General features: G+C 47.8%; 1 protein-coding gene across 5 annotated transcripts in view; it reads right to left on the bottom strand.

The window, feature by feature from the left end:
- The window catches only part of FGF13 (fibroblast growth factor 13), a 177,433-nt gene that overhangs the window by 61,731 nt on the left and 90,081 nt on the right, over positions 1-25,621 (bottom strand). For 4 of the 5 annotated variants that reach the window (XM_074551437.1, XM_074551436.1, XM_074551435.1 and 1 more), the window contains one exon: positions 18,203-18,370. The exons of the other annotated variant lie outside the window; for it this stretch is intronic. In XM_074551437.1, the coding sequence (XP_074407538.1) occupies positions 18,203-18,370 (168 nt within the window). The remainder of the gene's footprint in view (positions 1-18,202; positions 18,371-25,621) is intronic. 5 annotated transcript variants of the gene reach the window in all.

Below are 25,621 nucleotides of genomic sequence, written 5' to 3'. Positions count from 1 at the left end.
GCAAGGAAGGGAAGCACTGGAAGTTTTACAAAATAAATACTCCCACAGCTGTCACCAGCTTCTGGGCATCCAGCTAAAAGGAAGCATTTGTTTTCAAATTGCACATTTCGGCTTGGAAGGGATGAAATGATCATCTTCATCATCAAACATTTCAATATTTGTAATGTGGTAACATCCAGGAGCCACAATCAGGTCCACAAACTGAATCTGCCAGGGGATGGAGGCAGACATCCTGCTCCAAGCAGATAATTAGCATTAAACTGACAAATTACTGTTTCTGCCATCAGTAACCTGATTTAAATTGTGGATGGAAACACAAATAACAAGAGACAAAGCCCTGGATCATTCTGCACTGCTCTGCCTTTGCCTGCTGGAGTCTCACAATAATGAATTCTGGAAGAAATGCCTATCTTCTCTCAGCTGAAGGAGGAAGGGGTTGGTTTGCAGTTTTGCTGAGTTTCCCTGTATCCTGCCTCTTTTTAGCCTCTTTGCAGCACCCAGAGAGGCAGAGGTGTGATGGGCCAGTTCATAAGACATTTCAAAACACAGACAGAAGAATTCAATGCAAAACAATCCACTTTCGTTTTTTTATTCTGGCTAATTTAAGTATCTGCTAATTTAATTTTGGGTGAAATTTGGCTCTTTGTAAAGGTTGATTTTTTTTTTACTTTTTTTTTCTTTTTTTGAGCAGCTACAAATGGTACTCAGTGGGTAAATCAGAATGAAAGGTTTCAATTTACAGGCCTTTTCCCCCAAGACTTCTTCTCAAATTAACATTTGACCAAAATCAGGAGGAAGTCATTAAATGTTTTGGTTTCATCCAGCCTTCTGTCTAGGTGCCCAAAATGACACAATAAACACAAATGAAGAGTTTTACTTGCATGAACATGCCCATAGTCAGGGAGTCAACACAGCTGCAATTACTGCTCCAGGTGAGCCCCTGCTTCGTTTGCATGGTGACATCCCCTCAGCCAGAATGAAATTCTGGGTGCTACCCAGGTGTGTCCCTCAGCCAGCCTGCCAGGTCCTCCTCAGCAGTGCCAAAGCAGCTCCACGAGGATGGCAAAGGGAGCCCTTGCTCCTGCCCTGAGCTGGGCACAGCTCAGCTCTCAGCACGCAGAGCCACAAAGCTGCCCCTGCTCCCCAGCCCTTGGCACAGCAACAGGGGGACAATGCTCCTGCAGCCTCTCAGGGATGGGGAAAGCTCTGTGTCCTTTCTCCTGCTCAGAACACACAGACACAGCTCAGCAATCACATTCCAGAATGGTTTTTGCACCACGCTCATTCATTGCAGATTTCCTGCTCTCCCAGTCCTGTCAGGATTTCCCAGGAGCACACACTGAGCATTGCACTGGATATTCTGCCTGCTGCTGGTTGACTTCCCCAAACCTGAGCACTGAATTGGATTGCCAGCCTTGCCATGTGTCGTCATAACCAACCCAAAAGATGTTCTGCTGCTCAGCCAACAGGGCTCCTCCTCAAGGGAGCTGCAGGGAAACGTCTGAAGCCTGCCATGGTTTGTATCTGCAAGCCTGAACTGCCCACAGTAACTGCCTGTGACACAACAGATGGAGGTTTATAGCCAGAGTAACTCCATCCCCATCACCATGTCCAGGACAGCCAAGGGAAAACTCAGAGCTGAGTTTACAAACGAGTCAAGGCACAGTAATGAGCTCCCATCAGCTGAGATCCAAGGTTCCAAGAAAATAAAGAGCAACGCAGTGAGTTGCTTCCTCTGAATTAAATAAATTGGATACCATGCTTTTACCTCAAATTCCTCTGCTTCAATAACATTTATGCAAGAATATAGGAAGCATATTTTACTGTTACTTTCTTGGTTCAGCTTTTCTTCTCACAGCACTTACCACAGGTCACAGATTTAACTGCAGCACAGCAAAGGGCATGTCTCTGTCTACAAACCTGGTAATGGTGGGATAATTCAGCCAAACAACAGCTTAGAGATGTGTAAGAACTTGAATATTACCTAAAGGGCTCCACCTGCACTTGCTGTGATGGCTCTTGGCTGGGTGCTAACAACAGAAGTACAGGTTTATCCCTTATTTCAAACACTGAACACACAACAGGTCTGAGCTCTTCCCTCAGCTCTGACCTGCCCTGCACCTCAGCACCAGAACCATATTCAAAACAACCAGGACTTGAATTTTCAAACACAACCTTTTTCTACCTGCACAGGACAAGTATAGCATCCAACAGCCATGTATCAGGGAATTTTTTGTAAGGTTTATTTCTATCAAAAATAACAAGAAAATAAAGAAATTACTACACCAAGTCAAAATGCAAGCCCACTTACCCTAAATACTAAAAAGAAGAGTATATGCATTTTTCACTAGATACCTCCTCTTCTTTTCTCTGCCAACTCTATCTGATACTATGAGAGTGGTTTAAATACTAAACCATCTGAATGTGAATCCCTGCCAAAAGCTAGCTGCAATTAATCTACAACTAGATATTTTGATCACTGGCACTTCCATGGAGACACAGATAGCAGAAGCCCAAGTACATCTCCAGCTATCCCCACGTGAACTTCAGTTTCTAGAAGACCCAGCTCAAATTCACTATATTTAACTGTGTGTTTACAGCAAAAAATGAACTCTGCATCAAAGTTTAGAAAACCAACGCCCAGCCTCAGATTGAACAGTCTTAAAATATAGTGCCAGAGTTGGAGTCTGAGAGGAACTGAATTAGCAACTCCATCACCATTTCTGATCTCAGACCCATTTGTTTGCCAGCACCAGGAGCACAGGGACAGAACCTCAGGCAGCCCCAGGTTAACCCCTCTGCCCCCCTGGGCCAGGGCAGCAGCACTGCTGCAGGCAGGAGGGATCCTGCCCCAAAGCATGGCCTATGTCAGGATGTGCTCCTCAGCTCAGCCCAGACCCAGCTCTGCTCTCACAGGAGATGCTGAATCAAACCCTCCTCAGGACATCTGGCTTGACTGTGCTGCACGGGCTGCATCAGCAAGCAGCTAGAGAGTTTCCTTATTGAAAATTCTACATATTAAAAGTGCCAGAAAGGTAGCTTTGAGTCATGTTGATAAATCCTTGTTTAACAGCTGTCAAGGGAAGCTGACAGATTAGCCAGAGGGGGCTCTCTGGGCATGCAGCACTCCCAGGCGGATCATGCACAGCAAAATGCAGATGTAAGGAATGATCACATCACAGAGCCAGGCAGCATCCTGTGTGCCCCAGCACATGGAGATCAGCTGCCAAGGCAATCCCTCACCGGGCCACACGGGCAGAGTGACCCTGAGCAGCACCTGCAGGGGCCAGGAGCACCAAACCCCTGACAGTGTCCTGTCCCCCAGGAATGCAGCCACAGCCTGGCTCTGCAGAGCCCCTCACAGAGCCCCTCACAGAATCCATCACAGAGCCCAGGCTGTGCTGGCACAGAGCCCCTCACAGTGCCCAACACAGAGCCCCTCACAGAGCCCCTCACAGAATCCATCACAGAGCCCAGGATGCGCTGGCACAGAGCCCCTCACAGTGCCCACACCTCCCCTGGTGCCCAGCAGGGCTCTCCCTGCTGCTGCCAGTTACCCACAGCACCCAGCACACCCATCCCAAACACAAAGCCTTTGGCTCTCACACCGAGCCCACAGCAAATCCCCAGTTCTGCCCATTCTGCTGCTGCTGTCCTCCTGCATCTCCAAGGTCAGACCAGCGATCTCCAGAGTGGTTTTTGAGCAAGCACCTCTGTCCAACACTGGGACACTTCCTCCTGGCTGTATCTCTGCCACACAAAGCTCGTGGTCTGCCATACCAAAGGACTGAGGGCCGATGGAAAATCTGCAGATAAAATCTTTACAAACAGTCACAAATTCACAGCGGGTCATGCCAAAACCCCCTGATGTATAGCAAGCCTAATCTTCCTGAATAATTGTTTTCCTTCCCATCCCACACTGCTGTATTTTTCTCTATTTTAATTTATTTTAATAAAACATACATTTGTTTGGAAACAACATATATTATTGAGCTGTTTCTGGTTTAGAAAACAGAATCATTAACATGATATAGCACACAAGTGCATCTCTAGTTCGTGTTATTTTCTGCTTTGTCAGTTTGACTCAGTCTGTTCTAAATTGCACAAGCTATTTTAATGCCTTTTTTGCAATTCAAATCTGCATTCTGTAAGTATAGCTGAAAAGATAACAGTTCATTTTCAGTCTTGCACTCAAATCTGTTGAAGGAGACTTTAGCTGAATATTCAGTTATTTAAACTCTCTTTTTGATTACATTAATTTTAAAATAAATTTGCTTTAAAAAGCTAGTCAATGAAAAAAGGTGAGGGTTGATTTGCAGCTTTTTCATGGGCCTGAAGGGTCCAGGAGGAGCAGGGAGATGGATGCTCCAGAGCAGTGAATGTGAATGGGGCTGGGTGAGTGAAGTGTCCCCAGCCTGTTGAGCCAGAGGAACAACAGCACCAAGATTTCACCAGAGCACACCCTGTAAAACCACCCTTGGCAAGTCTGTCCCAACTCTCTGTGCTCCCTTGGCCACATCAGACTCTGGAGAAGAGTCTGCCTGTGCTTTGGGAAAACCTGTTTGCTTTGGGAAAACCTATGCTTTGAAAACCTGTTCTCACTGACATCTGTCAGCCGTCCCAGAGCTGCATGAAGGTGCAGAGCACCAAGCAGAATCAAACCAGCTCCCTCCTGCCCACATTTCTGCTGCTTTGGCTGAAGCCTTGGATCTACTCATGAATCACAGAGCATTTTGTCCTAATTTAAAGCGATAACTGTAAAAGAAATTTGTAATTTATATAAAACTGCCTTGGGTAATAATAATTTTCCTGACTCTGCACAACGCAGCATTAGAAAATGACTCCATGCAGGGCCAAGGGAGAGCTGGAGTGGGAATGCTGCTGAGGCAGGGCAGCGCCTGAACCCAGGGCAGGGCAGAGCCCAGAGCTGAGCCTGCAGCCAGGGCAGGTTTGTTCCTGGCACAACTAACCAAACCTGGTTTGTTCCTAACACAACTAACCAAGCCTGGCAGCCCAAAGCCCTCTATCCAAACGTCTTCAGAGATTCAAGAGGCAAGTGGCAGCACAAGGTTCAGTAACTGCAGGACCGTGCTGGACTCACCCCGGTTACTCTGCTGTAGCAGATCATGATGAAAACATGAATAATTGAGAAGTGCCCTGGCAGCAGCAGGGCTCCTGCTCTGCCCGGATTCCCAAGGCACCTGTGCATGCACAAAGCTTTCATGTCAGGACTCCCATCTGACGTGCACGAGGCTTTATAAAAATAAAGTTTGCTTTTGAGTTTTGAAGCCATAAAAATATAATTAGCAGAAAAAGAGGGTCTAAGCAAACCTGCTTGGGCATTCATGTATTCAAAGTGATGTGTGCTGTGAGAGTCACTGGAAGCTGTGACAGTGCTGTGCCCAGGCTGAGAGCTGCCCAAGCCCCCAGGCTGCAGGGACAGCTCAGCTCCACTGCCCTCAGCTGCCCTTCAGAGCTGTGCTGAGCCCACCCTGCTGCTGCCGCTGCCATGCACAGTGCCCTGGCACAGCAGGGACAGCTCCAGCCCCCACGAGAGCCCTGCTCCTAAACCTGCGCTTCCCCGACACCTCCCCAGGATCTCTCTGGAGATCCTCTGGCAGCTTCCTCTGCTCTGCTCTCAGCTACATCAAACTCAAACTTACACCTGCTATCAGTGGGAAAAAGAAAATCTGCTTGTCTTGTGCCAGTGAGCTCCAAACCCACCAACCCCTGCTTCTCTGCAATAGTGCATTTTGGGTTTCTTTAGAAATTCCTGAGCCTCAAGGCCATTTCTGTCCTGAGAGCTGCATTTTCCCCTGGAGCCTGCACTTTGCCTCCCCATCCCCAGCCCGTGGGTGAGCCCTGAGCTCAGGGCTCAGAACCCTCTGCTCTCCCCTCAGCAGCAGCTCCATAGCCCATTGCCCCCTGTCCTGCTGAACATGCCATTTTTCTCCAGTAACTTCTGGTTTCTTTCCCAGCCTCAGCCTGCTGCAGCCTCTGAGCACTCCCTGACTATGGAGTTCCTTACTTGTAAGCTCATTATCTTCCATTTATCTGCATTGAGCTCTGCTGCCCTGTTACAACCCAGGTACTCAAAATTAATCCCCCTCATGTATCAGATTAAATTGTTTCTCATTATCTGCTTGACTCTCAATTCAGTACCATTTGTAAAACTAAAACCTACTTTTCCATACTATTAATCAAGACTTTTTTGTGACAAAAAGCCACTGCATTGCAATCTGAATAATCTAAAGCAGTTCAAGCAATATTTCTCCTGCCAGCCAAACTCGCATGTTTCCATATTTCTCTTCTCCCTTCCTTTTGAAGTCCCTCTCTGTAATCAGCCCTTTGAAACACTAATTCAATGCATTTAGTGCACATTTCTCTAACTTGTATTGTCTCCTTATAGCTAAAGGTTCTCAGTGATCAATATTTTACACGATCAGATCTGATCGTGTAAAATATCATAGCATATGCAGCTGTTTCAGGAGACCTGATAAAACAATTTCCTATTGCTTTTTCAAAATGGATTAACCAGGCAATTTCCTTACTGCTTGGTGGGCCACAATCACAGAGAGCATAGTTCTGACCCTGGAGAGAGCACAATTCTCAGTTAGACAAGAGCCAGGTTTGAGGAGACATCAGGGGAAGGTCTGATGGTGCTTCTGCTCTCTGACTCCAGAACTTACAGGAACATTCTCAGAGGATTAATTTCATACTGCTGATTGCCAACCCTTCCACTGTATTTATCCACTCATAAAATGGAGAAGAGGAGAAATAAAAAAGACACATACTTGAAATTTAATTCTAGCATGGCCTTGTTCCAGAACAGAACAGCCTCAGTTTATTGTGTGTTAGCTATCAAAAGCACTTCAGCCTGGACTGAAGGGCAGGTCTGTCTGTCCACACCCGAGCACAGGAGGGCTCTCACTGCCACCCCACATTTCCCTGGCATCTCCTCTGCCAGCAGAACTCTGCAGACAAACAGGTTTGAAATCCACTGACAACAACTGTGTGACCCTGGGTTCAGCAATTTACTGGCAATAACTCCCTGCTGGGCCCCAGATGCTTTTTGGGGCAAAGCTCAAAGCACACAAAGCGCTCACTCCCCAAGGGCAGTGCCAGGGCTGCATTCCTGCCAGGGCTGGGGGTGTCAGAGATGCTCCTGCTCCTGTTCCCTTCCCACCAAAGGCTGCTGCACACTCTGCCTTGGACAGAGCTCCACAGCTGTAGCAAACACAGTTCAGAAACTTCCTTCCTACAAAACTCACGTAAATCAATATTCCATTAACACACCTTGCTATTCTGTGTGCCCTTTGGGGAAAATCTGCTTTTGTTCAAAAATACCAAAACCCACTCGGCCTACAAAATCCAGTTAACATGTGGATACAGCAAAAGAAATGGTAAGGCGAGTGAAGATGACTTCAACAACCATTTTTTCAGAGAAATTTCGTCCTTTGAGAGGAAGGCAGAGCACCAAGACCAGGGTGCCTCTTGCAGATGGAATGAGTTCCCAGAGATGTATTTGGGGGGAGACACTGATCTCCTTGGCCCTGGACAGCACCCTCAGGCCCAGGCTAGGCTGGGATGCTCTGGGCAGGGCAAGGAGCTTTGGTGCAGAGGGGACTACAAGGGGATGCAACACTCTTACAAGAGTAACTGAAGTCCCAGCCAGGCTCCTCCTAACCATCAACAGGTATGAGTGACCCACCACAAGCAAGAACCATGTACTGCCTCAAGGAAATCCCATCCTGAAGTGGAAATAGCCTGTGCTGGGGCAGCAGCAGCCACCGCTGCAGGGCAGCTCACCCAGTCAGTGAAGGGCAAATCAGTAAAGCTGAAAGTGCCAGGGAGAGCAGCAAGCACAGGCTCCTTCTGCTGTGGCCATGACATTTTCTACTGCTCCTTTACGTTCATTAATCTTGCAACTTCCAGTCCGCAAACTCAGCAGCCAAGGAGGAAATTACTCCAAACCACAGGAATTCCACTGACTTCTGAATTTCTGGGACAGAAGAGACTTCAGACAATGTCTGTTTATGTGCCACAGAACTTGAGCTGCTTGATTGGACATTTGGACATCCTCTACTTTCACCTGTGATGTCAATGTTTGTTACCACTGAAAGAAATAAAGGCATTTCACTGGTTTTCATAATTTTGCTCTCCAGTTGAAAGAGAGCAAAATTTTCTTTAGAGAAGCCAAATTTTTGTCCAAGAGAAATCACTTTTAGTCCAAAGAAAGATAAATTTTTGGTTGAGGACAATGAAGAGAGTAAAATTCTGCATCAACTATTAACATAATAAATGGCTTTTAAAAATAACACAGATTGAGTCCTCCACTTCAAACAGGGCAATGCCAATGTGAGCAAGGGGCATCATACAGAAAATAACAAGTCTCATTATTACAAGATGGAGAAATCAGATGTCCACTCTCCCAGACTCTTAACACTGCTGCCATTAGACTTTTTAAAGACCATAAATAAGCCCAAAACTACTTGTGAATTTGCTCTGCAAATCAACTGCAAGAAGTGTTCTATTTTGATCCTTCCCTGGAGTCCCATCCTAAATCAAAGTATTACAACTTAATCTTTTAACAAGTTTCCTTTCTAATGAACCTGCAGCCCTACAAGTCTCTTGAGAAATCTGATGCGCGAGTTTAGGTTTGCATGTTTTTCCTTATAAACTTTGAATTATATATTATTAAAAAAATAAATCCAAGGATTTGTGCCCTTTAAAGTAAGTGTTCATCAGCTCCAGGAGACTGGAAAGGTGCCAGAATTTTCCTGGGCTTTCCTCCCCCTTGCTGCCCCTGCCTCTCACCAGAATGTTTTCTCCAGAGCTAAACGGAAATGGACTTCAGAGCAACGAGAGCCTGAGCTCAGCCATGGACCCAGAGGGAGGGAGAAGGGCTGGTGAAACAGAGGTTACACAGAGAGACTGCCAGAATAAACCAGGGGATGAAGGGGCAGAGTTGGCATAAGAAACAGCTCCTGCAGGAGAGCAGAGATAAATATAGAGCAGCTCTGAAGGCACCAGAGCCTTTCAAAGGGATGTGATGGAACCTCTGGGGCTGTATCACAACCCAGAGGGCAAAATGAGCCCAGCATTCCAATAAATAAAATCTGGCCAAGGACTTACAAAGGAAAGTGTTGGCACGTGTCCATCTCAACATCATCCTGCTGGAAAGGAGCTGATTTTAAAGGCTGGCAATGAAACTGCTAAAAAACCCAACTCCAAACCACGCCACTAAAAAAAACTGGCAGGAGCGCTGGGTTTGGGTGTTTTACTACGTCCTTTTGAGACATTGGTTTTTAAAAGGCACCTTTTCAATTCTGTTGAGACAGTACAAATCCTGCTGCAGGAGAGATTACATCAATAACAAATGGTCACAGGGCTGCCTGTGACTTTCCTCAGTCTCCTGGACTAAACTCATGTTTCCATTTCCATGTGCAAATTGAAGAATCTGCCATAAATACACCTGATCAAACATCAATTGGCAGCACTCTACAGAAGTCAATGTACTTCATTAAATATACATAAGGATGTGAAAATCTAATGGTGTGCTGGAATGCACTGTTTGGAGCACTAAACACAGTCATGCATGCAGTGCTACGAGCAGGGCTGTGAAGGTGGGGCTGGAGCACAGCTGGTGCTCAGGGCAGGGCTCCGACCCTCTCACAGGAACAGCCCACCCTCCTGAATGCAGGAGATGCTCCTCAAGGTCCAGCTGAGCCACCTGCCTGCTTTGCTCTGCACATCTCCTGTCCTCTCAGGTAACTTCTCCCACCAGGAGGGTCCATCCAGGCTTCAGCTCCTCCCGAGCACTGAGTCCTCCTGAGCACTCGGCTCGGGGATCTCTGCTTCAGCCCTGGATCCCACCTGCAGCCACCAAGTTCATGCAAAGGCAGAAGCTCACCTGTCCACACCACCACCTTCTCCCCTTGGCATCACTCACCTGCTCCCACCTGAATCTCTCCTTCTTGCTGCTTTAGAGTCCACAGGCTGCCCTCTCCTCCTTGGTGCTCTTCACCTGTTCTCCTGTCATTTCTGTCACTCTGTTCCACTCATCTTCCCTCCTGATGATCAGCCTGTGTCCTACTGACTGTTATTTCACTGCACATACCATGAAATGCACTACATCCAGTTCTTTTCAGTTAGAACAGCAATTTCCCAAACATGCTCCTTTGTTATTAGTACAAAGATCAGCAAAACTTCTCACCATTTTTACATTTATCTAACTTAATATCCAAGTGATTAAAGAAACCTCCCACTTGCATTTGGCAGCTCAAGTCCCATTTAAATTTCTGCTTACCACTGGTTTTACAGTATATTTAATCTAAGTTTATCATAAAAAGGCCAGCCCCATGAACTGCACTGGATTAATGCTGACAGCTCATCATTAGAAAGGAAGATCTTATGTGAAGCCTAAACATTTTCTACTAACAACATCCTGCAAACACTAGCAATACTTGAGGGCAGTTTTGCCACTTGTCTGAAATGAGAAAATGATTGCACTTACCAGAGAGAAGAGCAGCTAGAAAGCAAAACTTGGTGGTTAATTACTGACTCCACCAATCTGAAGCTGTGGAGGAACAGAAACAGGGGCAGGCACCAATTAAGCAAAGGTGCACAACTGAAATTCACTCTGCATTTTTAACAACTCCTGCAATTAAGTGTTAATTTGTCACCTGTTGCAAAAATGAAAACTCCTGGGACTGTTCAGAGGAAACAGAACAGAGGGTTCTCTGCAGGGAGCAGTGGCAGTCACCACCAGGGTGGTTTGTGCTGCTAAAGCCTTTCTCAGAGGGTGGAGCAGCCAGCACCTGGTGCCCTGCGCAGGCTCCTCTCCTGCAGCACCAGAGGAGCTGGGAAAGCCTCCAGAGCAGGGATGTCCATGGGGACAGGAACAGCCCTGAGGCCACCAGCCCCCATGGCCTGGGATGTTTGATGGCAGCTGGGGATGCTCCATGGAGGGGGCAGTGCCAGGCAGCCGTGTGGGTCAGCCCTGCTCCTCTGGGGCACAGACCCTTCCAGCCCCCAGAGAAACCCTCAGGGCCACCCTGTAACCATGGCAGCTCCAGCCCAGGGAGAGCAGCCTGAGCTCCAGGTGGGACTGAGCTCCTCCTCTCACCCAGGTGACCCAGGACAGGAGGAGCAGGGCTGGCCCTGGAGAACTCTGCTGCTCATTCTGCGCCCTCAGGGTCCTCAGGGCAGCAGCTGCTGATGGGATAAGAGCAGAAAGCCCTGAGTTAGGTGTGGGCTGAGCCAGCCCTGGAACTGGAAAGCACGGACAATTACCTGCCTGAGCTAATTACCCCTGAGGTGAGCGGTTCCAGGCACAGGTGTGGGGCAGGGATCTCTGCTGCTCCCTGCCCTGGTCCTCCTGTCCCTGCTTACCCTGGGCAAGGACAGAACTCTCCAGCAAAGGCTGGGGAGCGTCACTGCTCCTGCCCTACAGAGCCAGCCTAACCCAGGACAGCATGGAACATCTGCCATGGTCCCTGCCCAAAGGCACCCTGAGCTTGGATGGCACACACACTGCCCCGGTAAAGTCTGTGCAGTAATTCCGATGGGCTGTGAGGCTGAGCAAGGGACAAAGAAAAACCTTCATTATTAATAAAGAACTACATCTCCTGATTTCAAATGAGGACAGGCTGAAGAACCAAGTCTGGTGCTTTCTCAGGAGAGTCATGGGATGCAAAAGTAGCAAGACAAAGGCCTTTCTCCATACAAGGAACAGTCTTTGAAGATCTCAGAGTCCTTTAAAGATGAGATGAGAAAAGAATATCAGGGTGACTCATTTGGTCTAAATGTCCTACTTCAGCTATGCTAAGTGCCAGATACTGTCTCCATAGTGAATATTTACTTTGAGATTAGAACAAAATAGCAAGAGGCACAGATAAAAGACTTCTCTCAAAGGGTACATAGGTAAGGTAAGGTAAGGGACAGCATTTCTTTTTGGATTGCCATGACCTGTTCAGGAGTAGGGCCAGGTCCAGTTTGAGAATGAAAAATCATTATCTTGAAATAAAAATTCTACAACTGCTCCTAATGCCATTACTGACTTAGACTCTTCTGATGCAACAGAGAACAAATCTGGCTAACAATGCTCTACTCATAGCTGCACCTTTGAATTCTACCACCAGGAAAACCCAGTTCAACAACCCATTCCATTATTAGCTACCTTTATTATTGACATTTCATCTTCATTTCCTCAGCCACACTATTCTTAGCAGAGTCTGGCAAACAGACCAAGGTCTGCAGGCAATGTCCTGGGCTGAGATGTGTGCACAGGGAAGGATCTGCCCAGACCCTTCCAGGTAGCAGGAAGTACCTAGAGCTCAGGTGATTCAGCTGGCAGTGCCGCAGCTGCTACTCCTGGTGAGATGTCCATGTGGTGATGATGATGATAATGATAGTCATTCTCTTCCCTCTCTGTAAGGGGAAACATTACATTTCTCTGCTGCTCTGATGGACTTGCATGCTCAATCATGAACCACTGTGGCAAAAAGGGCCACATTACTGCTGAGGGAGTTAGAAAAGAAATCAAACTGAACCACATGAGGGGGTTCTGATCTCATTTGCAGACAAGTAAATATTGAGTAAATCTTGGATTTGGGTGGAATTACTCTGGATTTGTACTGGCTGAGCCCAAACCTGAGTCAGGCCCAGCCTGTGTTCAGGTAAGCTCATTAAACACCTGCCAACCCCTGGGACTCTGCTGGGAGCACTCATGGTTAAAGGTAATCTCGTGCTTAAAGGCTTTGGAGATCAGGGCAGGAGGCTCAGCCAGGGACAGGACTGAGCTCCTGCAGCAGGAGCCACCCCTGCCTCCCAGCCCTGCCGGCAGAGAGGTTTCTCTTGGGGGAAAGCACAGTGTGCTTTTATACTGTATGCTTTTATATTACACTGGTGGCTTCAGAGCTTCAGAGCTCTGCCTTTCAGACCATCCTTCAGTGCAGATATGGTCCCACAGCTGCAGCAACTGCACGTGCACCCAGACAGGCAGGGTTTGAGAGTTTACCTTCATTCAGCGCTGCAGAAGGCTGAGGCATTGCTCAGCTGCTTAGTGCCAGAGCCTGGGGACGAGCTGGGAGCTCCACGTTCCCCACAGCAGCACCTGAGAGGGGCAGGCAGAGCAGAACCAAGAATGAGGTTTTGCTGAGGGAAAGGGAATGAGGAAGGCACGGGGGGCTGCAGGGCCCAGCACCAGCCAGCAGCAGCAAACTGCCCTCTCTGGGAGGGGCAGCTCCGGGACAGAGAGCTCAGCTGCAGCAGGAAAGGGTTAATGGCAAGGGCAGACACCAGGTCTGCCTTCCCCTGCTTTGCATGAGGAACAGGGAACAGCACCTGTGAAATGTGCTTAGGGCAGCATCACAGGGCACCCCTGCACGCAGCTGCACTGAGGGGCTCCAGGGGTGAGCAGCAGAGGGGCTCCAGGTGTGAGCACCATAAAGGGGCTCCAGGGGTGAGCAGCAACGAGGGGCTCCAGGTGTGAGCAGCAGAAAGGGGCTCCAGGGAGCACCTGAAGCAGGGGCTGGGGGAACCTGGGGCTCAGGGAGGTGAGCTGATGCTGAACCTGCTCACTGCTGTCCCACTGCCATGGGACCTCTCTCCATGTCCTGGGCACTGTGCCTGTTCCTGGGATTCCTCACTGGAACACAAAGTCATTTTTAGTTCTGAACAATATGCGAAGTTCAAAAACCTCTCTCAATTCTCTGATTCCAAACACAGTTCTCCTCACCCTTCTTTCCTTTTCTCCTCTAAAATGCAGCAATATGCATTACCATAGTGAAATGAGGGAGCAGGGCTAATAGGGCTGATTGGTCTAGAGGAGAAGGATGCAATCAGAGTGCCAAGTGCTCTCAGTGGTGACACGAGGCTCAGAGCACCCAAGGGACACTCTGTATTACAGCCTGAAGGGTGCACATCCCTGCTGCTGACACAAGTGCCGGTGCCAGGGAGCAGGGCAAGGGGCAGCCCCCACACCATGTGCCTGAACACCTCCCTGTGCCTCACCCAGCACTGCCAGGGATGAGAGAACAAGCCATTGTCAAGGGCAACCACAGAGCTGCTTGTTTCACATTAGCATCCTTAACATTTTCTATCTAACCAGATTTCCTGTTGGTTGAGGAAAGCTGCCTTCCTCCTTACCAGCTGCTATCCCAGATTGCCCTCTCCCCATCCCCAGTACGTATTTTGCCATGCTTGTCTGCTTTTCTGTGTAAAAAGGTTATGTATGCCTGGAGGGAGACTAAATGTTACCAAAAAAAAAGAAAAAATAGAAAAAGGCAAAAAAAAAATCCCCCATGAAAACAGAACTATGGGCAAGTGTCCAAGACTCCTGACTGTGTGACTGTGACTAACCAATGGCTGTTTTTAAAAACATTTCTCATTTTATTCCCTTCCCTGGATGTAATAATACAACTCAAATTAGTTTTCCAGGAGCTGACTCCTTTTTATGTAACCATGTTTTATACAGATAGCAGCAGCAGCTTATGTTTAAACTATTTAAGAGAACAAATAGCTGCAAAACGTACTTCAGATGGCCCTTCTCCTGCTAGCAGTGTATTCCTGGCTTGAGGGAAGCTACAAAAGCACTCTGTGTTTTGCTGCTGCTGCTGCATGCAATTGTAAACAATGCCCAATGCCCAGAGGAGCAGCATCCAGGTAAAGGTGTCAGCTCTGCCTGTTTTACTGCCTTGCATTGCAAACTGTGGCATGACTCCGAGAACACAAAGCTGGGCAGATGCAGAACAGAGCAGCAGCTCAGCTCTTACCCAGTGCCAGGCTTCCCAGGGCAGCAGGGAGGGCTGGAGCATCCCCTGCTGCCACGGGCCCCGGGGACACCTCCACACCTGGCAGATCTCACCATTGGGATCCCCATCTCTCCTCCTTGCTCCCACCCTGCAGCACTGGCTGCAGCCACTGGCCCAGGACCCTCTCTGTGTCCCCCAGGCTGGTACCCAGGGCTGCCCTGGAGCTGCTTCCTGAGGCGCACCTGGGGCACGTCCAAAGGAACAGAGATGATGCTGCAGGCAGCCAAGGGGGTGTGGGGAGAAGAACAGGAAACCAAGGCAGATCAGCAAACATGGACCTCATTTTCTCATTCCACTTTTGCTTTTAGGAACAGACCCAAGAGATGAGAACTGATGGGCCACCAGGCTCAGACACCAGTGTGATGTGGCATTCAAGTCTCTCAGCAAACAGCAGAACTCTCCAAACACCCCTACGAAAAGCCTGGAAAATCTTTTACCTGGTGTCATCCTTCCTGCCTAGGGAGTCCAAATCCCGAAGTGATAAATGAGGCTCCCCAAGCACCACCCCTGTATGAAAGTGGTTAAAAGGTGCAGAGAAATCCATCATCTAAACAAGAGAGTTGCACAGTTAGAAACATGCAGCCTTTGCTCTGTGTTCCCATGCCATTATTCAGCAAATTAAAAAGGCATTTTTGTACTCTAAGTGGAGTCTTCCAAGTCTGCAATTTTTCATAAAACCTCCATTATGACATTTCACTTGGAGAACTTTGCTAGCAGCTTCCTAGTTGTCACACTTTCCAGTACCTTCAAAACTGTGTAATTTGTGCCACAGTAACAAGTTTAAACATTCTTTTTCCTTTATCCTATCAGCACAACTGAGCTGTTAACTGCTGGGCTCACACTGGAAGGGATTTCTGCTGGGATTTGTTTCAGCCACTCCATTAACTTCCATGGACTGTGGAAAGCACAGTTCAGATCACCTCACTATGAACATTCTTCATGCTCCATGCCAACAAGCCACTGAGGATGGCACACATCAGTCTTTCAGTGGGTCTGGTACCACTTTCCAGGCAATTCACAGATTCTGAAGGAAAAGATAAATGCAGCCCAGGCAACCTGAGCTACAAGAGAGGCTAAAAGGATTCCTGGTCAGATGTTCTCCCTCCATGCTAGAGACAACATCTGCAAGAGAAACACAGAAATCACACCCCAGCAAAGGCTGGCACCCCTCAGGTGGTCACAGGCCAGCCAGTGTGGCCATGGCTCCCTGTGCCTGTCTGGGAACGCAACACTCCTGGAGATGAGGAGGGACACACAAGGAACAGACATTCATCCTTGGGCACGGCGATAGAGGATGGCAAGCCTCCCTTCAGAGCCAGATCTTTTCCTGGGAATGAGCCCCAGTGCCACGTGCCATGGAGAAAATGCTTTCCTGGGAATGAATGAGCACCAGTGCCATGGAGGAAATGCTTTCCTGGGAATGAACACCAGTGCCACGTGCCATGGAGAAAATGCTTTTCCAGGGAATGTGCACCAGTTCCCAGTGCCATGGAGGAAATGTTTTCCTGGGAATGAATGAGCACCAGTGCCACGGGCCACGGAGGAGGGGGTAACACAGCTGCTGCTGGAGCCAGACACTGCAGATTCATGGAGAACCCAAGAAGAGCAGCTCTTGGCTTCCAGGAACACCAGGGCCGCTCTGATGCTCCCAGGTCTTCCCCCAGAGCCTGCAGTGGGCCAGCCTTTGCCACAGGTCCCACATTCCCCAACACTGAACCGAACCATGTCCCCCGGAGACTCTGCAGAGAAAAGGCCCAGCACTGCTCTGCTTTCCTCGCTCCTCGTGGGCAGGCTCTGGGCTGGGAACTGGTGGTTTATCCACTAAAGGATCAGCCCAGGCAGGAGCCAGCCTTCTGCAGCAGTCCAGCTCCCAGTGCAGGCTGCACTGGAACAGGCACGAGCTTCTCTGGAGTTCCACACAGCACACGGAGCATTCACACACAGCATGTCAGGGAGGGCAGCTGTGGGGCCCAGCTCTCCTTCATGCTCTGGCCATGGAATCTTCCTGCTCACCACGTGCTGAGCACCTGTGGCAGCCCAGGTGCCATCACCTTCCCAGAGGAGCTTGTCAGGAACAGTTCTGGGCTCCGAATTCACTCACCAACAACACAAACCCTGACAGATGACACGGAATCCACGATGTCTGCTAAGCCAGGAGAGTGCCACAGGAGTCACCTGTCCTTCATCCTCACTGAGTCATGAAATCACAGCTTCTGTCAGGGCAGCCCAGGACTGAGAGGACAAATGGACCTTCTTCAAACCCCGACTTTACCGTTCAGTTACATCATCACTGGAACAAAAAACCTCTCCCCAAGCCTTAAACCACAATGTGTATTGAATTCATATTTCTGGTGAGATGATAAATGCTATTTTAATAAAATACTTTTATTTTAAAAGACACAAATCTCCCAGAGGTGGTGCAAAAAACATTCATGCAAAATTTGGAGAATGTAACAGAAGAAAGCAATTGACTGAAATATTTTGGGCTAATAGTGACAGCTCAGGAACTGATGCCCATCATTACAGAGAGAATAATACATCTGATTTCTGATAAGAACTCCAACCTGCTCACTCTGCTGTTCCTGCAGACTCGATTGTGGCAAAATCCAGCCCTGAATATTTCATCTTAAAACACTTCTACCAGCAGTAGCATTATTTGTCTTGGCAGATACTGGAGCTTATGCAAAAAGTAAAGGCTTACCACGTGGAATATGAAGCAGTAATGCAAAACACATATAGAACAATAAGAGAAAGTATTAAAAAATGAAATTAAAAATAGCTTAATCTTATGCACACTAGATGAACGAGATATACCTCCTTGGCAATTTCATATCAGTAAACACAGCATGAGGACAGACCATACCTTTGCTTCATCTGAAAAGGAAAACAATCTACTTTTTTTTTTTTCTGCTCTGCATGCATTTCATTCCCCAAAATGCAACCAGGCGTGCATTACAGACAAAGTTCATCCTGCTTCACCCAGAACAGCTGCCATGAGCATTCTCTAGCACTATGCAGAAGCCTTATGGAGTGCAAGGTGCTGGGGCCAAGCCGAGTCTGGTCGGAGTGCCAGGCTTAGAGCAGAGTGCAGCTCCAGGAGTCACTGCAAAGAACCTGGGAGCCGACGCCTTTGAGGAGCAAGCAGCTTCAGGCAGCCAAAAGAAAGGGCAGTGTTAATGGTGGGAGCTAAACAAACAGTTTATTGGAGGGAAAGCAGCGCTGCCTCCGTCCCAGAGGGCTCCCGTGGGGCTCAGCTGCAGTGTCCTGTGGGCATCAGACAGGCAAGCAAGGGACAGTGCACGGCTCCCCCCACACAGCCTGGCACACACAGCACACACAGGGAGAGGGAACCCCACACACAGAACATGGACCCAAAGTGCACAAACCTTCCGGCTCTGTGTTCTCTTTGAGGTGCACTTGCTTCAGAGGGCAGCAGAAGATTTCGTGACACTTAGCACGAAAAGGGGACTCTTTTTTCTTTAATTCCGCAGATTGGATGGAATCTTGCCGTAACATAATGTACTCCTGAGTGCCAGGGGGAGCGTCATCCATAACTGTGTCACCACACAACAAAATAACTCAGGTTAGAGCCCCAGGAAAGCGACCTCGAGAAGCAAATCAACTACACAACGTCAGGGTGGGGAAAGACAGAGGGCAAGAAAGGGTCACAGGAAGGAAAATAAACTGTAAAGTGCAAAGGATCTTAGTCATGGTGGGAAAAAACATTTACTTTTATAAACAATGCTTCTCATAAAGCTCCACAGTTCATCCCTTTCATGCAGCTTTGATAAACAGCAGAACAACACCTGCTCTGAGCAGCAGCACAGCTCCTCCTGCATCTGCCTCATCCTCCCATAGCATTCTCCCCTGTACTCCATTCTCCCCTCTACCCATTCTGCATGCACACTGGGGGAAAAGCAAACCCAACCCTGTGCTTTCATGGCCTGGCACAGGCAATTCTGCACCAACACCCTCCACACCTGCAGGAACCCGCTCCCCAAAGCACCAAGGACAGGCCTTTATCAGGACAGGGAATTACACCCCATCCCTCAGAGCACAGATAATCCAGTGACATTTTCAACAGATAGAAGTGTAGATGTACAAAGAGAAAGCACGTTAATCCTTCTGATGGTTTTCTTGTAAAACAGCAAGTAGTTTTTAAAGTTGATCTTATAAATCAATACTGCCATTAATAATGCAGTCTGAAATGTTTCTGAATGGGGTCAGACTATTAAATGGCAAAAAGATAAAATATATAGCATAAAGAAAGTTCCAGCTACCTCAAAGTATTACATTACCAGAATGAATTGAAACACTTTTCCACTATCTAAAAAAATGAATCCTTAATAACAGAGATAGTGAGATTCCTCAGCTCACAGCTTCAGGCACAGATCATCTCCCAAGAACAAAAATTAGCTGCTTTTTCACAGGACAGTCTCCAACCACCAATTGTTATTTACAGTGTAACACAGAGATATAAAACCATACCCAAAACCAAACTTGGATTCCTCAACCTTACATGAAAAAAAACAAAAATTAAAAAAAAAAAATCCAAGAATTTCAGCAATGAGAAAAGTAACTACTGACAGGCTAGTCTAAAACATGCACTGGCATGCACTAGGTAAGTTTATTTGGTTCTCAAACTGATGGCCATTAATTCTAACAATGAAGTGCTTCCTAAATATCTGTCATCACATGGACATCCTAAAAACCTGTCGAATTTAAACATTAATCCCCTCAAACAATTACCCCATTGCATTCTCATGCACTGGATTTCTTCCTTGGTAGGAGTCATATCTGGAAGATAAATTCAAATTGACAGTTGTTCTGCTCACAGTGGGCAGTCACCTTCTCTCAAGCCCTGATTAATCCAGCAGGGAAACCTTGCACCTTGGCTGCTGCTGCTTCATTAGACTGCACCCAGCAGCAGTAACACACTCTAATAACCTATAGGAAGTGCCATTAAAAGGGGTGCATGATCAAGGGGGACAGCACAAGTGGTTCAAAAGGAGCAGCAGGTGCTGGAGCACGAGGTCTGGGCTGCCATTTCATCACTCAGCAGGGGCAGTTTCCTCTGGAAGGGCAGGCTGAGCTCAGGGAGCACACTGAGCCCCAAGGGCAGCTGTGGCAGCAATTACCAGGAGCCAGCACCCACAGGGTCAGCCCTCAAACACGCCTTGGTGTGTGTGAGCTCAGAGCTTCAGCACCTGCAAAGCAGCGCCGAGGATCCCCCGTCAGGATTGGGCAAACAGTGCCTGACACCATTGTGCAGGGCCTGTGCCAGCCCAGGCAAGCTGAGGGGCAAAAGGCACAGCCAGTGCCTCACCAGGGCCTACACACCCCATCACCCCTGCACACAGATCACTGGGATGGGAATGCTCCACATCAGGGCCTACACCCCAAAGCTAACAAAGGCTCAGATTCACTGGGATGGGAATGCTCCACATCAGGGCCCACACCTTCAGCGAGGGACCCACATCCCAAAGCCAACAAAGGCTCAGATTCACTGGGATGGGAATACTCCCCACCAGGGCCCACACCTTCAGTGAGGGACCCACACCCCAAAGCCAACAAAGGCTCAGATTCACTGGGATGGGAATGGTCCCACCAGGGCCCACACCCCATCCTCATGGCAGAACACACTGGTGCTCTACGTTCCCATCTGCCCAGAATAAAACAGGGATAAGACTACGCCTGCAATGGACATAAGTCATTAATACACTGCTCACTCACTTGTATATTCTTGTATATTCTCACTCACTTGTATATTCTCCAATGGAAGTGATAAATAACTACTATATAGCTTTAAGAAAATTAACCCTGTTTTCTTCCCCTACAATTTGATGGAGACCAAACCCACAGCAGCTGAGAGGAATTTGCTTAGCAGTGAATATAAAATAACTGCAGTAACTATTATGTTTCCTAATCAAAACATTCAGCTTGCTAAATATCACCCTGTAGCATTTTCTTAAGCTTAAATAAAATAATAATAATTACATTAATAAAAACTTGCTGTCAACAAGCCACTAGGAAAAAAATTTCTTCTTCCTGTAAGCTTTACTGAGAGAAAGCAATCTTTAGGATGGCTGCTGGCACCAGGATGTTTTTCAAGATAAATTCAAACATGTTTACATTATATAAACACACCAGCTAAACAGTCTGCTGGTTTGTGTCTTTCTTTTCTGTCCAAGTGCACTTCAGTCCCATCCAGAATTGCCAGAAACCATAACATCAGCCCTGTCCATAGGCCTTGGCTCGGGTTCCAACTGCATCATCTTTGATGTAATTCAGACCTTAATAAAGCTGTAAGGAAATATCTTTCCCCCTGGTTTTACAGAGAGAGGCTTCTGCTCTGTTTGCTACAGGCTAGAGCAACCATAGGGTAAATAAAATCCAGGCACAACAAATCCTCCTGCTCCCATTGGACTATTGTTCCTGCATGTATGACACAACTTAAACAAAGAAATTGTGCTTCCATTCACTCCTGCATGAACCTTTCAGGTCATTACCTGAAATATGAATTTTCCTCAGTTCCCTAACTCTTCACAGTGGTTAATTTTACATGCTGCGAGGCCTAGGACACTTACACTTGCAATAAATTCATTTTCCTGGCATTTTGGAAGGACTGAAGTTGTGTCTGTACCCACAAGGTCCTCAAGCCACAGAGAGCAGCAGAGCACCTCTGAAATCCTGCACCCACAAAGTGAAGAAATCCCCTCTCTTTGGCACAGGGCAGGAAAAACCATTCCCCCAGTGTGACTCTGTGGAATAACGAGAGCAGCAGCCAATGCCCCCCCAGTGTCACCTCCACACTGTCACTCCCCAGTGTCATTCCCTCAGTGTCACTGTCACCTCCCCAGTGTCACCTCCCCAGTGTCACTGTCACCTCCCCACAGTCACAGCCACTCCCCAATGTCACTGTCACTCCCCCAGTGTCATTGTCATGCCCCAGTGTCACTGTCACTCCCCAATGTCACCTCCCAGTGTCACCTCCAGCACACAGAGCAGCGACGCTTGCCAGCCCCTCCCTCCTGCTCTGCCTTCCTGACCCCACCAAGGAAATCAAGAAAGGTCCCAGCTGAGGTGCCCCAGGCCCTGGGGCCCTTTGGAGCTATCAGGAATTATTCTTTTTTTCCTTTTAGGGGAAACATTAGGCTAGCAAGTTGCTCTCAGCGCCTTACAGGAACAAGTCTAAAAAAAACCTCTCTAAAATAACTTTCTTCAAGTGACTTCCCTGTAGGACAGGGAAGGGTAGCAAAGTGGGGTATTTAGCTGTAATACCATTTTTGAGACAGCTGATGAAAATCTCTCAGGTCTTTGGGCAGTAAAAATTCTCTTTGCTTCTTATCATCACTGCTTTGTTTCCCTCCTAATTTCTCCCAGTTGAAGGTGGGATTTTTTTTGTCAGCCACCTGCACATAATAAACTCAGAGCACAACAATACTTGCAAGCTAATTGAAAAAAAATTCTATTCTGGGCTTATAAAACACTCAGAACCTCTTAATGACAACACAGTCTATCCAAACCATTTCACATTAAGCTTTGCCAAATCTTGATGAAGTATTCTTACCAAACAGCCTTTCTGGCACTTCTGCATCACCCACAAATCTTATTTTCAGCTTGCAGCTGTGTGCTCCCAACTTTGAAGTCTGGTTGACTCTGACTTGCAGTTTTCACAATGAACACAGATATTACAGGAAGCACAAGCAGCCAATTCTCTAATTTTTATTCACAGCAAGCCATTTCTGGAGTCCCTCATTTTGCACCACTCCTTCCTTCCCAGCACACCCCCAAACCCAGGCACCACACCAGCTCATTTCAACTGAAAGGAACAAAGCAGCAAAAATACCTTGTGAAAGACACAACTTCCTTTGGGTGAGTTTTCAGAATTAAAAGTAGGCTCAGAATATTCCAGTTCCAGGGGCATCACTCACAGCTCCTGCACAGCCCCAGCTGAGGCACTCAGTGAAATCCTCATGGAGAACCAGGAGCCAAGGGAGCCAGAATTACATGGCTGAAACCTACTCTAGGCACAACATCTCATTGCTGTATCAATTCTTAAGGTTTGCACAGCTCCATCTTCCTTCCCACATCAAAGAATTTCTCTGATGATTTCAGATAGTGATTTATTTTCTGATTTGAAACTACTTTCCATCGTGAAATATCTTTCTATTTTAAATAAGTGACTGCCTTGTGATCAAAACTGAAAGCTGACACCTCTTTGCACCATGTTTCCTCCAACATATGTAGAAATTTCTTAACCTTTTGATCTGCTGAAAAATTCTAAAATATGCTCTCTTTGGGTCACACATAGAACAACTTTTCTCAGATCTTCCAAAAATATTTGCACAGAACACTCCCCCTTGACCTAAAAGAGTAATTGGATTAACTGCTAGCAGTAATAGGCTGTTATCCCCTGCAAAGACTACCCAGATAAGGCTGCATTTAGATCCTTGTGGATAATACAGACAAAGGCACAGACATCAAACATTTGTTGATAAATGCTGCTCAGAATGCATCTCCTGTTTCCCTGTGGGAGTGGCAGCAGGGTTTCTGCAGAGAGCCTCATGTCCCAGCTGTGCCAGGCACCCTGTGCCACCAGGCACCCTGTGCCACCCTCTGCCAGCCAGTGCCACCAGGCAGCCTGTGCCAGCCTGTGCCAGCCTGTGCCAGCCTATGACAGCCTGTGCCACCAGGCAGCCTGTGCCAGCCTGTGCCAACAAGCACCCTGTGCCACCAGGCAGCCCTGGCTGAGCCCTGTCCTAGCTGAGCCCAGCCTTGGCTGCTCAGGGTGCAGCTGAACAGGAGCTCCCAGGGCAGGGACAGGGCTGAGGGGCACCCTGCAAATTGTACCCACTGAGTACAATTTGCAGGGTGAGGAAAAGCCCAGATTTACTGAGGAACAGCCCCAATTTATTGAGGAACAGCCCCAGGGTGCAGAGCCAGCACCTTTCCCTTCCCAGCCATCAGGAGCTGTGGTTTGCCATGCCACACGTGCCCGCTCTCATCTGAGCTCTGCAGCTCAGCTCAGTGCTGTGCTTGTCTCTGAATGAAGGAATGAATAAATGAGTGAAGGAATGAACAAATGAAGGAATGAATAAATGAAGGAATGAATGACTGAAGGAATGAATAAATGAAAGAATGAATAAATGAAATGAATGAAGGAATGAATGACTGCACGAACATTTCCTCCCTGCCTGTTCTGAGCTCTGCTGCTTTTCCCATCTGCTGAACCAATGCAAGCTGGCTGCTTTCCAAGCAGGTGGGCTGGGGCATGCAGCACAGCAGACAGACAGCAACAATGCCCAGGGCACCGCTCCTCTTTGTGGAGTGTGAGTTTGGGAAGCTGCAGGCACTGGGAGCACTGGGAGCACACAGTGCACAACTGGGACACTGCTGGGCACCAGGGCAGGCTCAAGGAGGGCACTGGACAGCGGGCTGGCCTGGCCAGTGGCAGAAGATGAAGCACCCAAACTGCACAGCCATGAAGAAAGGATCTGGCCTTGGGATGAAGCTGTGCTGCCACCCCAGCTGCTGGAGCAGACATTCAGACATTTCTCCTTCTGCTCCACCAGCACAGGACAGGAGCACCATGAACACAGGAGGAGAGGGACAGCAGCTCCAGATGGAAATGTGAGCCTCGCTCACCCCTGCCTACCATAACCCCCACTCTGAGCTCACAGGGAATGTAAAAACCACTGTGACAATTCGTGCCACAGTGCACTCACGTTCTTCACTGACAAAGTCTGGGAGCAAAGCAAGGAGAGTGGCTGCTTCTAAGAGAACGTCCTGGAGGAGAGGTGAAAATCAGGCATGCAGGGGAGAAGGCGCCAGAAGACCTGCTAGAAAGGTCCAGGATGAGTGGGAAGCTTGCAGTTTTTGAGAGCTTTGCACAGCTTTAGTTTGCTGCTTATGAAGTATTAGAAAACTCTTGTGTATCGTAACGTTAATGAGAATTTAATTATTAATGTAGCCCTATTTGGAGCTAGGAGAATAGTTTCAGATTATGAGGGAAGTAGAGAGAAGTGCCTTTTTTCTTCCTATTTATGGAGCATTATTGTCAACAGCTGGGCTACAAAAAGAGACAAACTTCCCTAGTGTTGGGAAGAAAAAAAACCCAAAGCAACAAAAACACAAAGGAAGAACTAAAAAAGATCAGAATCCTCCAGGAAAAGCAGCCTGAAAATGGCAACAAAATCATCAAAGAATAGACTGCATCCCTCCTGGAAGTGTGGAAGGATGAGTGCTGCCTCTGGGAGCAGGAATGAGCAGCAGCTCAGAGGCTGGCACTGGAGCTGCAGCTCCTGGGCATCTCTCTTGGAAGAGGCACACAAGAACAGAAGCACCATTCATAAAAGGACAGGTGATACCTCCCAATTATTTGCCCCATTTCCTGAGGATTAACAAAGGGAAGGATGAAGAAACTGAGTGCTTTAAAATTCACACTCATTACAGAAAGAGCTGTGCAGAGAAATGGCCTCAGAGGAGATTTCTCACAGGAAAGCACAGAAAACTCTTCAGCAGAAGCCAAAATCCTGGTGTGCCATGGAGAGGTGCAGAGAATGCTCTCACAGCCCTGGGAACAGCAGAACCCTGGACCCTGCTGGGCCTCAGCACCCCACCCAAAGGGGCAGAGAGCTCTGCACAGCAGAGAAATCCTTTCAGAAAAGAAATGGTTAAATTTCATTTAACCTGAAATTAACATTGCTCTTCATTTAAAGGTCAGGAATTATTCTAACAGGTTAAAGCTTAGGCTCATGCAGATAGGGTCCCTGTATACAAACACATGTACACAAACTGTAAAA

The sequence above is a fragment of the Zonotrichia albicollis genome, chromosome 14 (genome assembly GCF_047830755.1).
Source record: "Zonotrichia albicollis isolate bZonAlb1 chromosome 14, bZonAlb1.hap1, whole genome shotgun sequence".
Taxonomy (NCBI): domain Eukaryota; kingdom Metazoa; phylum Chordata; class Aves; order Passeriformes; family Passerellidae; genus Zonotrichia; species Zonotrichia albicollis.
This window is presented reverse-complemented; position numbering and strand designations above follow the sequence as displayed.